Source organism: Babylonia areolata, chromosome 14 (genome assembly GCF_041734735.1).
Source record: "Babylonia areolata isolate BAREFJ2019XMU chromosome 14, ASM4173473v1, whole genome shotgun sequence".
In the NCBI taxonomy this organism is placed as follows: domain Eukaryota; kingdom Metazoa; phylum Mollusca; class Gastropoda; order Neogastropoda; family Buccinidae; genus Babylonia; species Babylonia areolata.
In genome coordinates, this window is record NC_134889.1 from 8,351,896 (window position 1) to 8,366,895 (window position 15,000).

The window sequence follows — 15,000 nt, forward strand, 5'->3', positions numbered from 1 at the left end:
TTTGAGTATTATCGGTTAGAAGGGGTGGGAGATGTGAATGAATGGACAGTTGGGGGGAAACTGGGCAAACGAGGGTGAAATGAGGGTGAAATTTGAAAAAAAAAAAATCTAAATACAATTTCAGGAAATTATTTAAAGGACTTCGTAAAAGAGAAGTCTTTAAACTGACAAGCGAAACAACTGATAGTGAATGCAAAAAGTCAAAAACATCAACGTTCTCAGTCAATTGTGAAGCCATACTTTCGTGTACATAAGGCTTCATCAAGCTACAGTAAAAAAAAAATTATACTTGATTGTCAAGTTACTAAAGCATATACACTTGACATTAGAACAATACTTGGTTCGTAATGAATTTGATAATAGTGACAGAGAGAAAGAAGTAGATGGCGGAAAAGAGAGAGAGCGAGAGAGAGAGGGAGAGAGAGCGGGAGAGAGAGAGACGAAGAGAGTCACAGAGAGACAGAAAGACAGAGATGTTGGGAAAGAGAGAGAGAGAACTGAATTGAATTCAACAAATTTTATTTTCTAATGGTAATAGAGTAAGCAAAATAATGTTGTTGTTACATCCAGCCCTCGATGGGGAAACAGTAACATAAACAAAGAGGCGGGAATCATTATATCAGTACATCATGCATATTATAGTCATGGATACATGAATGGTAATTTGACATTTTACAACACTAAATAGAGGAGAATAAGAGGAGAGATATATATAAGGGGACACAGAGAGAGAGAGAGAGAGAGAGAGAGAGAGAGAGAGAGAGAGAAAGAGAGAGAGAGTACAAAAATTTAAACTTAACATAGGTCAAGAGAGAGAGAGAGAGAGACACACACACACACACACACACACACACACACACACACACACACACACACACACACACACACACACACACAGACTCACCTTTGGTGTGGCCGTGGATGTGCGAGATCAGAAACAAATATGGCAAGATATCTCAAACACGCCACACTATCTCCTCGTTAGAATGAGTAACCAAAATAGACAACAACAACAAAAAAATCAAATAAATACGCACCCCTTATACACACAAACAAACAAGAACACGTCGAACTGTGTCACAAACAAACAAACAAACAATCCACTGACTAAGATCAGCAACCTTTTTTTTTTTTTTTTTTTTTCTTTCTACAGAAGAGGAGAAGAAAAGTCCTCCACACAAGAAACACACATTTCAACCACTGCGAGCATGTGGCGCGACACACCTCGCCTGGCTCAAAGCCATTGGGACTGGCGCATAAACTAACTGAAATGAAAAGGCGTTCTGTTTTGTTGCTCAAGCATAAAGCGAAAAGAAGAAGAAGAAGAAGAAAAAGAAGAAGAAGAAGAACTAAAATAAAATAAGGGAGGAGAGGTCGCCGCCTTTCGCTATTGAAATCTAGGCGTTCCCACCCCCACCCCCCCAACCACCCACGCCCCCCCCCCCCCCCCTCCCCTTTCTCTCTTTCACACACAGAGAGGTAGATTCAATTCAATTTCGGGGGTGTGGCGTATTCGTGTACACGGTCTATCTACCCGGTGTAACATCATAAAACTACCACCCCTCCCCTAGCTGTAGATATATATATATATATTTTTTTTTTAATCCAGGAGTCGACCAATTGACCAGTCGACCTATCCCCCCCCCCCCCCCCCGTCCCCCCTCCCCCTCCCCCTCCTCCTCCCCCTCCCCCCACTCCTCTCAAATATAACGCGATTAACGGAAGCAAACATAGAGATATCTACTTTGATTAGCCTTTAGTGATTCTAACTGGGCTAAATGTATCCCGCCTTCCCAAGAAGTAGCCAACGACCTACATATTGTATTGTATTGTTTTTGTTTTGTTTTTGGTTGTTTTGTTGGGGGTTTTTTGTTTGTTTTTTTATCACAACAGATTTCTCTGTGTGAAATTCGGGCTGCTCTCCCCAGGGAGAGCGCGTCACTACACTACAGCGCCACCCATTTTTTTGGTAATTTTTCCTGCGTGTAGTTTTATTTGTTTTTTCCAATCGAAGTGGATTTTTCTACAGAATTTTGGCCAGGAAAAACCCTTTTGTTGCCGTGGGTTCTTTTACGTTCGCTAAATGCATGCTGCACACAAACACACCACACTACACACTACACACACACACACACACACACACACACACACACACACACACACACACACACACACACACACACACAGAGGCATGTTTTGTTGTTGTTGTGTTTTTCTTTGTTTGTTTTGATTGATTGATATGGATACTTATAGGTGTTTGGTTTTTTTTCGTGTATGACCGTTTTATTTATTTACCCCCCGCCATGTAGGCAGTCATACGCCGTTTTCGGGGGTGGGGATGCATGTTGGGTATGTTTTTTGTTTTTTTTTTCGTTTTGTTTTGTTTTTGCTTCTATAACCCACCGAACGCTGACATGGATTACAGGATCTTTACTACCATACGTATTTGATCTTCTACGTGCGTATACACATTGAAAAAGGCTTCAGGCTAGTACTAGCAGGCCAGCGCTTATTACGACAGCATGGGTGGGGGTGGAGGATAGAATTCAACTAGTGAGGTGAGAGGGGGAGGAGCCAGTTCTAACCAGTTCAAGTTTATCCCCGCGGTAGGGAGGGGGGGGGGTGCAGGGGGGGGGGGGGGAGGGTTGCGGGGGGGGGGGGGGTTCATCCATGGTTGGTCTGCATAGACTGCGGGGTTAATCTGGGCTAGTCAGATTTAACCCCCCCCCACGCCCACCCCCCACCGTTCAACAGGGGAGGGGGGGGTGCAAATAGATTGCTACACCGGTCACCTTACACTCAAAATAGAGTTTATATTTCTCTCTCTCTCTTTCACTTATTCAGGACTCCCACATAGACGCCTGTCGTGATAGGATTGTTCGGGTGGGGTAGGGTGGGGTAGGATAGGGGTGTGGTTTGATACAGACTTACGTTTGAAACGATGCGTTTGCCTTGAATGGTGAAGTTCGGGTGCGGGACTCTGTGTGTGTGTGTATGTGTGTGTGTGTGTGTGTGTGTGTGTGTGTGTGTGTGTGTGTGTGTGTGTGTGTGTGTGTGTGTGTGTGTGTGTCTGTGTCTGCGTCTGTGTATTGCCAGTTCTATTTTGGGTGTGTGAATTAACTTCGAGCAAGCGAGCGTGTGTGTGTGCGTGTGTAGGATGGGAGTGGGTGGGGGTCCGTGGGTTTGTGTACATGTCTGTTTATGTGTGAGTGTGTGTGTGTGTGTGTGTGTGTGTGTGTGTGTGTGTGTGTGTGTTTACGAGTGAGCAGTGTGTGTGTGTGTGTGCGCGCGAGTGTGCGTGTTTGCATGTGAGGAGTGTGTTTGTATATATATATATATATATATGTATATATATATATATATATACGTGTGTGTGTGTGTGTGTGTGTGTGTGTGTGTGTGTGTGTGTGTGTGTGTGTGTGTGTGTGTGTGTGTGTGTGTGTGTGAGGAGAGAGAGAATGAGAGAGAGAACGAAGGAACGACATTTTATTTTTCCAGGGTATTGAGAAAAGCATAATGATAAGAATGCTTTGTTTTTTTCACCCAGTCCTGTTGTACAATATTAAAGAAAGAAAGAAAGAAAGAAAGAAAGAAAAAGAAACGCACAAGCATAAATAGAGAACATTCATATCAGAAGAGAGGAAAAGAGAGGAGGGGAGGACGGGGGTGGGGGGCGGGGGGGTGGGGGTGGGGGGGATGGCGGGGGGGGGGGAGGCGGCGAGAGGGGAGAGATTCAGATTCAGACGTTTATTCAGATAAAGGCCTTGGCCCCATACTGGAGAGGCTAATACAAAGGAACATTACACATAATTTTTTTTCATCAACAAAGGTAACGGTTAACAGACATAAGGTCTGCAAACGAATATTAACTCACTCAGTACGGCCAGTCCTCTCTTCTCCTCTACACAGACCCTTCGGATGTCCAGTGGATGTCTGAATGACCCAACCTTTAGCTTCCGTCGTCAGAATTGTGGTATTCTTTGTCAACATTCACCTCTTCAGTATAAGAGCCTTCCGCTTGCAATATTTTGATGATGGTAATTAGGGTGAAACGCTGTTAACGTCGTCTCTTTCGCCGTTCGTATGGAAAGAGTTAAAAAGAACTGTCTCATTCCTTGTTGACAGCAACATATTTAGCCTAAAATGACATGGTTCTGCATAATACTTCGAATTGATTAATTTCACTCTGAGATCATGAAAAGCAGGGCAACAAAACAAAAAATGGATTTCATCTTCTTTAGCCTGATTGCATAAGTGGCACAAAAGTTCCTGTTCTCTTACGTTTCTGTGTCTAAAACAATGGCAAGCAATATCAGAGACACCGAATCTAAATTTGCTTAAAGCGCTCTTTACATATCTATTCATTTTCATTCCAATGTAAGGTTCTATCATGTGCGTTGTCTTGAAAAATCTATATTGTGCAAATCTATCACTGTTATACACATGGTCATGCCAGTCCTGCCATCTACAATCAATTAATCTTTGTTTAAAACATTTCAAGAATCCTGAGATACATTGAACACCCTGATTATCCAAACAAACGCAAATCCGTAAGAATTTAGACATTTTCGTATGTTAGAAGCCCATGTCTTCTTACTATTACTATCTAAGTTTCGCAATAACTTGTAAGCCCTAAAAGGCAATCTAATTTCGTCCATTCTTGTAAGTTTTAGTCAGTATTTTATACATTTCACTTACGAGTTCAAATAAATTGGATACCTACCCAGTTCTCTGTAAACAAAATCATTAGGTGTTCGATGGTCTGCATAATAAAAAAAAACGCTTCATGGTATACAAATAACCCCCGAAAACGGAGTATGGTTGCCTACATGGCGGGGGTAAAAACGATCATACACGTTAAAGCCCACTCTTGTATATGCGAGTGAACGTGGGAGTTGCAGTCCACAAACGCAGAAGAAGAAGAAGAAGGTATACAAATACACCTTTTCTATTATTACAGTATTCTCTAACGCCCATATTTCTGCTCCATATTGCAGGATTGGATGCACCAGAGTATCAAACAACTTAGAAAAAAAAAGAAAAAAAGAATTACAATCCAATTTATACAAAATATGAAAGATAACCACAACAGCCTTTTTTTTTAGCTCTGTTTGCAATATCACAACATGCGAAACCAAAACTAAGTTTTGTTGTAAAGTAAAATACCAAGATATTTGTAAGCATTGACCACAACCATTTTTTTTTTTCATTCCCATACATCCATCTCTCACTATGTGCCAGATAGCCTCCTTTACGAAACACAGTAACGTTTCAAGTGTCTTATTCATATTTCCTCTAAGCTCTAGTCTGGTTGCTGCTGAATACAAGCTGTTCAATTGTCTCTGAAGACCAACTACCTGTTGTCGAGAGGGCAGAGAGTAAAGAAGAAAAGATGAAATGAGAGTGAGAGGGACAGACAGACAGACAGACAGGCAGACGGACAGACAGACAGACAGACTGATAAATCGACAGAGGAGAGAACTCAGAACTCAAAACGTTTTTATTCAAGGATTAAGATTTTAGGCATTGCCTATTCTTCCAATCTGTCCTTGCTAATCTACATCTATTACAAATAGCACACACATAAATGAAAGGAAAAGGTTTTCATGCAGAATTGTATACATAATGAAGAAACCCCCTCCCCCCCGCCCCACCCCCCCACCCCCCAACACACACACACACATCCGTGCACACACATGCATACACACACTGACGCTCGCGTGCGAGCGCACACACATACATACACACACGCGCGCGCACACACACCGACAGCACCCCCTCCCTCCCCCCACACACTACTAGTAAGATTGACAGATGGATAGGACAGTGAGTCACACACACACAGAGAGAGAGAGAGAGAGAGAGAGATGTCATCAATATAGAAGTTCCAGAAACATCCGGATGTTCAAAAGGTACAGTATTGTTACTGTCTCTGAAATCTGCAGCATACTACAGTGACTACCACCATCACCAATATTACTTGAACACTTGTCACGATTATGATAGATTATGATAGAAAGAGAGAGAGAGACAGAGAGGGGTGGGGGGTGAGGGGGTCAAAGTTTTATTACAAAGTTAAATTGCAACGCATATCAAAGAAAATGGAAGAACAATAATACAGCAATGTACACACAAGTATGAAATTCGTGAAAGAAAATGTGGGTAATATCGGAGAAGGACGGGTAATATGGGAGGAGAGAGAGAGAGAGGGAGAAAAGAGAGAGAGAGAGAGAGAGAGAGAGAGAGTGTGTGTGTGTGTGTGTGTGTGTGTGTGTGTGTGTGTGTGTGTGTGTGTGTGTGTGTGTGTGTGTGTGTGTGTGTGTGTGTGTGTGTGTGTGTGTGAAATAAGGCAAATGCGTCACGAACTTGAGAAGAAGAAAAAGAAAAAAACCGAATGGGTGCGTGAAACAAGAGAGAGAGACAGAGACAGAGAGAGAGAGACAGAGAGAGAGGGAGACAGAGAGCATGAAAGACAGACAAATAGACAAACAGACAGAGAAAGAAAGAAAGAGAGAAGCCAAGAAACCGAAAATAGAAAGAGAAAGAGACAGAGGGAATTTATATATAATTCATGAAACCTTGTACACCGAAACCAAACGCAATCGAGACACAACCCCGTTTTTTGATAAATCAACGGCTCTCTGATATATATATATATATATATATATATATATATATATATAGAGAGAGAGAGAGAGAGAGAGAGAGAGAGAGAGAGAGAGAGAGCCGGGGGGACTGGTCGATCTTCAACAGCTATAAATGATCCGAAGCGTCATTCCAGGCTAGCTCAAAAAGACCCCGGGATAAAACCGAACAGGAGGGAAGAGGGGAACTAAAGTGCCGTGACACCGGAGTAGCCAAAGGAATCTCTTTGTATCAGGCCATGCTCACACTCAGTACTGTCCCTCTGGAGGGGTGTTTTCACGAAGATTAACAGTTCATTGATCTGTTTGGCCATAACCCTCTGCCTGTCCCTATTCAAAATAGCGTAGTCGTTAGTTACTCGGTTACGTTTCAGGTGTCTTATTCTTCTTCTGCTTCGTTCGTGGGCTGCAACTCCCACGTTCACTCGTATGTACACGAGTGGGCTTTTACGTGTATGACCGTTTTTACCCCGCATGTAGGCAGCTATACTCCGTTTTCCGGGGTGTGCATGCTGGGTATGTTCTTGTTTCCATAACCCACCGAACGCTGACATGCATCACAGGATCTTTAACGTGCGTATTTGATGTTCTGCTTGCGTATACACACGAAGGGGGAGGGGGGCGGGGGGATTCAGGCACTAAGCAGGTCTGCACATATGTTGACCTGGGAGATCGATAAAAATCTCTACCCTTTACCCACCAGGTGCCGTTATCGAGATTCGAACCCGGGACCCTCAGATTGAAAGTCCAACGCTTTAACCACTCGGCTATTGCGCTCGTCGATGTTTCAGGCTTAAAGTCGACGGGGGGTAACTGTCCAGAACTTTGACACCACCGTCCGTATTCAAGAGACCTTCGTATCTGCGGGTAAATGTGTACCTGCGGGTGGTATGCCTGAGGCGAGGCAAACTGCCCGAGGGTAAGCAATAGCCGAACGGTTAGAGCGTTGGACTTTAAATCTGAGGGTCCCAGGTTCGAATCTCGGTGACGGCACCTGGTGGGTAAAGGGTGGAGATTTTTACCGATTTCCCAGGTCAGCATAATTATGTGCAGACTTGCTAGTGCCTGAACCCCTTTCGTGTGTATACGCACGCAGAAGATCAAATAAGGACTGGGGGTCATGGGAGTTACCCCTTGACCCAGAGAGTTCCGTTCCACTTCACGTGACTGGCGCTGCATTGTGTTGCAGCGGTTGTCTTTGTCTTGCTCACAACAACCACACAATGGCTGTTTCCGTATCGTTCTTGTGTCAATGTCAAGGGGGTCAAGGACGTCTGTTCTCTGCACGTGAATGGCAGAGTGTAGATACTACAGCAAGGACCCTCCCCCCCAAACCAACCCACCCCACCCCCAATCTGCCAACCCCCCTTCTTCCATCCCCAAGTTTTCAGCCAGCTGGCACAGATACAGTGAATTCATCACGGAACATGAGCAACCTTGGCGTCATGAGTACCTCTGTCTGAGCCATCTGTGTTTCTGTGTGTGTGTTTGAGTTGTGAGTTTCTGTGTGTGTGTGTGTGTGTTGTCGTTGTTCTTGTTCTTGTTATTTTTGTTTTGTGATTCTTTTTTTTTTCATTTTCTTATTGTTATATTGATTTTTACGGAGTGTGTGTGTGTGTGTGTGTGTGTGTGTGCACGTGCGCATAAGAATTGTGCGTGTGTGTATGTGCATGCGTGCGTGCATGATGATTGTGTATCATGTGTGTGTCACAGTGTGTGTGTGTGTGTGTGTGTGTGTGTGTGTGTGTGTGTGTGTGTGTGTGTGTGTGTGTGTGTGTGTGTGTGTGTGTGTGTGTGTGTGTGTGTGTGTGTTTGTGTGTGAGTGTGTATGCATGTATATATATTGTATATATATGTGTGTGTGCACACGGATGCGTGTGTGTATCTGTGTATGTGCACACACGTGTGTGTACGGTGTGTGTTTTTGTGCGTGCGTGTATGTGTGTGTGAGTGTGCTTGAGTGCGTGTGTATGCGCGCGCGCATGATAATTGTGTGTATGTGTGTCACGGTGTGTGTATGTGTGTGTGTGTGTGCGCGAGCGCGCGCCACATAATAATTGTGTGTGTGTGTGTGTGTGTGTGTGTGTGTGCGCGCGTGCATGATGATTGTGTATATGTGTGTCACACTGTGTGTGTGTGTGTGTGTGTGTGTGTGTATGTGTGCATGTATATGTGTATGTGCACACGTGTGCGTGTGTGTATCAATGTATGTATACACACACGTGTGTGTACTTTGTGTTTGTGTGCGTGCGTGTATGTGGGTGGGGGGTAGAGGGGGGGATGCGGAGGGTGAGTGTGCATGGGTGGGTATGTGTGCGCGCGCGCATGATAATTGTGTGTGTATGCGCGCGCGCATGCATAATAATTGTAAATGTGTCACAGTATATGTGTGTGTGTGCGAGCGCGCGCCTGCGTGCATAATTGTGTGTGTATGCGCTCGCGCGTGCATGATTATTGTGTACATGTGTGTGTGTCACAATGTGTGTGGGGGTGGAGGGTGTATGCATATATGTGCATACATGTATGTTTGTGTGCACACCTTTGCGTGTGTGTGTGTGTGTGTGTGTGTGTGTGTGTGTGTGTGTGTGTGTGTGTGTCAATGTATGTGTGCACACATGTGTGTGAGTACGGTTTTAGTTTGTGTGCGTGTCTGTGTGTGTGCGTGATTGTGCATGTGTGTGTGTGTGTGTGCGCGCGCGCGCGCGCGAGCGTGCGCGCGCGCCTGCATGATAATTGTCTGCCGTGTGTGTGTGTGTGTGTGTGTGTGTGTGTGTGTGTGTGTGTGTGCGCGCGCGTGTGTGTGTGTGTCCATCTTTGTGACAGCAGTTTGAGCGAAATGAAAAATGTGTGGGTGAATGTTAACAAGTGGAGTGATGGCCTAGACGTAACGGGTCCGCCTAGGAAGCGAGAGAATCTTAGCACGCTGGTTCGAATCACGGCTCAGCCGCTGATATTTTCTCCCCATCCACTAGAGCTTGAGTGGTGGTCTGGACGCTAGTCATTTGGATGAGACGATAAACCGAGGTCCCGTGTGCAGCATGCATTTAGCGCACGTAAAAGAACCCACGGCAACAAAAGGGTTGTTCCTGGCAAAATTCTGTAGAAATATCCACTTCGATAGGAAAAACAAATAAAACTACACGCAGGAAAAATTACAAAAAGACAAATGGGTGGCGCTGTAGTGTAGCGACGCGCTTTCAATGGGGAGAGCAGCCCGAATTTCACACAGAGAAATCTGATGTGATTAAAAAGAAATACAAATACAAAGGTATAATGAGTAACTGTCAGCACTTGGGGCTCTCCGACTTGTGCGACAATTGCGCATTGTGCGTTTCCGATATGTCGCACATGTGAGAGAGAGAGAGAGAGAGAGAGACTAAGAGGGAGGGAGGGAGGAAGAGAGAGAGACAGAAACAGAGACAGACAGACAGACGGATACAGATGCAGAGAGAGAGACAGACAGAGAGAGAAACAGACAGATAAACAGAGAGAACTCAAACTCAAGGTCGGATGTTTTATTTCTTTCGTTCACAAGCTTTTTGGCCACAGTGAAAGTGGCGGCAACTAAATGTGTGTGTGTGGGGGGGGGGGGGGGGGGGAGGTGAAGGGGGGGGGGGCCTAGGGCCTGCGGGAGGGGGTGGTGGAAGGAGGTGTGGGGCGGCAGGGAAAGAAACTGGAGGGGGTGTTGTTGACAGCATGTTGGAATCAAGGTTCCAGACAGACCAGGAGTCGTGCTGACACACTGAGCAATGACCAAAAAATAATAATAAATAAATAAATAAATAAAAATTAGAATTAAAAATGAAAATAAATAAATAAACAAATAAATAATAATAAAATAAATAAATCAATATGAAAAAAAAAAATTTAAAAAGAAAAAGAAAAAAAAACCTAAAATAAAATGAAATAAAAATAAAATAAAAATTTCATCGAAATAGAGACGTCTCCCCGTCGCACTGCCATTGCAGTCACTGAACGTGACGTAAAATGTCCAGTGACATGATGTCAGCGTTTGAAATGGATCTGTAACTGTGGCAAGGATGTTCGAGAGAGAGAAAACGGTATCTTCGAAGCAAGGGAGACAAACAGCAAAGAAGGGTGATAACTGGAACAGACGTCCATGTCACTGTTCGGACTACACAGAACACACAGTGCATGTCACGACTGTGTCACTGTTGGGACAACACAGAACACACAAAGCATGTCACGACTTTGTCACTGTTGGGGCTACACACAACACAATGTGCATGTCACGACTTTGTCACTGTTGGGGCTACACACAACACAATGTGCATGTCACGACTTTGTCACTGTTCGGACTACACAGAACACACAAAGCATGTCACGACTTTGTCACTGTTCGGACTACACAGAACACACAGTGCATGTCACGACTGTGTCACTGTTCGGACTACACAGAACACACAAAGCATGTCACGACTTTGTCACTGTTCGGACTACACAGAACACACAAAGCATGTCACGACTTTGTCACTGTTCGGACTACACAGAACACACAGTGCATGTCACGACTGTGTCACTGTTGGGACTACACAGAACACACAAAGCATGTCACGACTTTGTCACTGTTGGGACTACACAGAACACAATGTGCATGTCACGACTTTGTCACTGTTCGGACTACACAGAACACACAAAGCATGTCACGACTTTGTCACTGTTGGGACTACACAGAACACAATGTGCATGTCACGACTTTGTCACTGTTCGGGCTACAGAGAACACAATGTGCATGTCACGACTTTGTCACTGTTGGGACTACACAGAACACACAAAGCATGTCACGACTTTGTCACTGTTCGGACTACACAGAACACACAAAGCATGTCACGACTTTGTCACTGTTCGGACTACACAGAACACACAGTGCATGTCACGACTTTGTCACTGTTCGGACTACACAGAACACACAGTGCATGTCACGACTTTGTCACTGTTGGGACTACACAGAACACACAACGCATGTCACGACTTTGTCAGCGACGTAGGGGGGGCAGGGGAGACTACCACACTTAGTGACTATGAAATAAAACGTGGCGCCATCACCGTTTCGTCCATGGTTTTCTTTGTTCTCGTCCACGCACACGTGTTCTGTTCTGCCCGGGTAAATGTGATGCGTAGACATAAGATGTCCCCTGTACTGTGTGGTCCATCCCTCAGGACAGGTGACCGTAGCAGGGATCATAAGGCTTGTGGACTGAGGAGCTCGGCACACGGAGCATACGACGTTCGTCTCATCATGTCCTCCATCTTCCTGATATTCTGCACCATACAGGTTGTTGTGATGTGACGGGAGAGTCATGTTATCCAGCTGAGGCTCCTTCACCAGGCACAGGTAGTTGGAGCCACCCCCAGTGCTCCTAAACCACGAGCCCCCAGCAAATCCTGTAACCAGCATGACATGAACTGCATTGATATCTAGATACATACATGCTTATTTTTCAACACTCTAAGAAGATGGTAAATTATTAGCTGGGTGAATAGAAGCCAGGAGGAAAGGTCACTGGTACAACATTGACGGGTGCAATAGCCGAATGGTTAAAGCGTTGGACTTTCAATCTGTGGGTCCCGGGTTCGAATCTCGGTGTACCTGGTGAGTAAAGGGTGGAGATGTTTCCGATCTCCCAGGTCAACATATGTGCAGACCTGCTAGTGCCTGAACCCCATTCGTGTGTATACGCAAGCAGAACATCAAATACGCACGTTAAAGATCCTGTGATGCATGTCAGTGTTCGGTGGGTTATGGAAACAAAAGCATACTCAGCATGCACACCCCGAAAACGGAGTATGGCTGCCTACATGGCAGGGTAAATAAACAGAAAACGGTCACACACTTTAAAAAAAAATGTTACATCTCTGTCTGAGTGTGTATGTGTGTGCGCCTTAAATCTGATTGAATGACACAGGAAACGAATGATGAGCGCCCAGTGGCAGCCGTCAGTCGGCTCTACCCAGGTAGGCAGCCTGTGGTGCAAATGACCCCGTGTTTGTAAAGTGCTTAGAGCTTGGTCTCCGACCGAGGATAGGCGCTATTTAAGTATCGACATCAATCAATCAATCAAACAGTCCCTGAATGTTGGACTGTTAATTTTGCTCCCACCCTGCCGACCGTCATCGGCCTTATCCAAAGGAACGCCATGGGACCAGTCCAGGGTTATTCTCGGACTTCGTAACGCACGATTCGGGCTTTGTAACGCACGGTTCTGGTTTTGTAACGCACGGTTCTGGTTTTGTAACGCACGATTCTGGCTTTGTAACGCACGAGTGCTTTCACTCATGCATAGCCAGTCTCTGTCTGACGGTCCGTCTGTCCGCTTGTCTCACCGCCTGTCTGTCTGTCTGTCTGTCTCTCTCCCTCTCTCTCTCCCTCTCTCTCCAGCCCTCTCGACCCACACTTGCACATCCTAAAACATGTGCATGCAATACTATTTTCCCTCAATGTTTGTGAAAGACAGAAAGCTGAAGAACTAACAAATGTGTGTGTGTGTGTGAGAGAGAGAGAGAGAGAGAGAGAGAGAGAGAGAGAGAGAGAGAGAGAGAAAGAGAGAGAACTCATAAGTCAAAACGTTTATTCAAGGATGAAGATTTCAGAAAAAGAGAGATTCAAGATTCAAAAACCGTATTGCATAAGGATAACAGATTTTAAACATCGCCTCGTCTCCCAGTCCTTACGTGTGAATACAAAAACAACAATAACGATAACAATAGCAAAAAAGAGAGACAGACAGACGGACACGGACAGAGAGAGGATCAAACTGCATTCAAAACTCACCAGAATAGACAAGAGAGGCAGCTTCTGGACAAGTGGTTCGCCCCCACCGAATATATGTGGACCCTGCAAGGAAAAAAGGCGTCTGTGTTCAGTCCATGAATACAAACCAGTAGTATTCCGCATGTTTTCTACAGACGATAAGGAGGTAATTCCCTTTTGAGTGTAGAACGGTTCTGTGCATTCTAAACTCAAAACTTTTGTGAGAACGTCTCGTTATGTGGAATACTTTGATAAATGAACTCAATCAAAAAACCACACCCAGAATTGTTTTCCTCTTGTTTGTGGATATAGCAAAGATGAAACCAAAAAAAGAAAAAAAAAATTCGAATATTTTCTTTTGTACAGGATAAAGTAAATGATGTCTTTGGTTTTCTGTCGCTTTTTGATTCTCACGTATCTTGCAATGTGTCAAAGCAAGAAGGTTGTAAATTGTTTTGTTGTCAGTCAAGACCCTGTCCATTTTGTCCTCTACAATACCTATACCTACATACAATACCTACTCAAATTTGCAACCTTCTTGCTTTGACGCATTGCAAGATACGTGAGAATCAAAAAGCGACAGAAAACCAAAGACATCATTTACTTTATCCTGTACAAAAGAAAATATTCGATTCTTTTTTTTTTTTTTTTTTTTTTTTTTTTGGGGGGGGGTCATCTTTGCAATATCCACAAACAAGAGGAAAACAATTCTGGGTGTGGTTTTTTGAGTAGGTATTGTATATAGGTATTGTATTTAAAAAAAAATTATTACTACCTTTTTCTATATCATAATTATTAATTACTTATTAATTTATTTATGTAAGCTTATCTATTATTTATTCCCCCTTTTTTTTTTCTTTTTTTTTCTCAAGGCCTGACTAAGCGCGTTGGGTTACGCTGCTGGTCAGGTATCTGCTTGGCAGATGTGGTGTAGCGTATATGGTTTTGTCCGAACGCAGTGACGCCTCCTTGAGCTACTGAAACTGAAACTGAAACTGAAACTACTCACCAACACTGGCATTCATGGGGAGGATGTCAGACATCTGTTCCTTGGTGCTGTTCAGCTCTGCCTGGATGTCAGATGTAATCTGTTTGGTGCTGTGCAGGTCTGCTTGCATGTCAGACATCTGTTCCTTGGTGCTGTTCAGCTCTGCCTGGATGTCAGATGTAATCTGTTTGGTGCTGTGCAGGTCTGCTTGCATGTCAGACATCTGCTGCCTCAGGTCTTCTGCCATGGGACTGCACCTGCCAGGTGGAATGTGACACCTGTGTCAGAACGTCTCCCCGTGTCCTTTCCTTTCTTCATCTTCCTCCAAGTCCGTCAAACACACGCACACGCGCTCGCGCACACCGGCGCGCTCACGCACGCACGCACACACACACACACACGCGCGCGCACACACACACACACACACACACACACACACACACTTACTCACATGTATACCAGCACATACATACAGAGAAACATCAACACAAGCACACACACAAAGATATACACAAATGCACACACACACACACACACACACACACACATGCGTACACACACAAAAAACTAACATACACACACGCATACGCACATAT

The 15,000-nt window shown here is 44.6% G+C and overlaps 2 protein-coding genes across 2 annotated transcripts in view; both read right to left on the minus strand.

Annotated features, from left to right (window-relative positions):
• The window catches only part of LOC143289787 (rhomboid-related protein 2-like), a 31,277-nt gene extending 30,048 nt beyond the window's left edge, over positions 1 to 1,229 (minus strand). Inside the window, exon 1 of the mRNA XM_076598920.1 lies at positions 905 to 1,229. The gene's annotated coding sequence lies outside the window, so the exon portion shown is untranslated. The remainder of the gene's footprint in view (positions 1 to 904) is intronic.
• Positions 1,230 to 10,260: 9,031 nt separating this feature from the next.
• LOC143289788 (uncharacterized) overlaps positions 10,261 to 15,000 on the minus strand; it is a 5,665-nt gene continuing 925 nt past the window's right edge. The window contains exons 2-4 of the mRNA XM_076598921.1: positions 14,426 to 14,661; positions 13,438 to 13,500; positions 10,261 to 12,050 (exon numbers count right to left, since the gene is read on the minus strand). Of these exons, the coding sequence (XP_076455036.1) occupies positions 11,608 to 12,050; positions 13,438 to 13,500; positions 14,426 to 14,661 (742 nt within the window). The 3' untranslated portion in view covers positions 10,261 to 11,607. The remainder of the gene's footprint in view (positions 12,051 to 13,437; positions 13,501 to 14,425; positions 14,662 to 15,000) is intronic.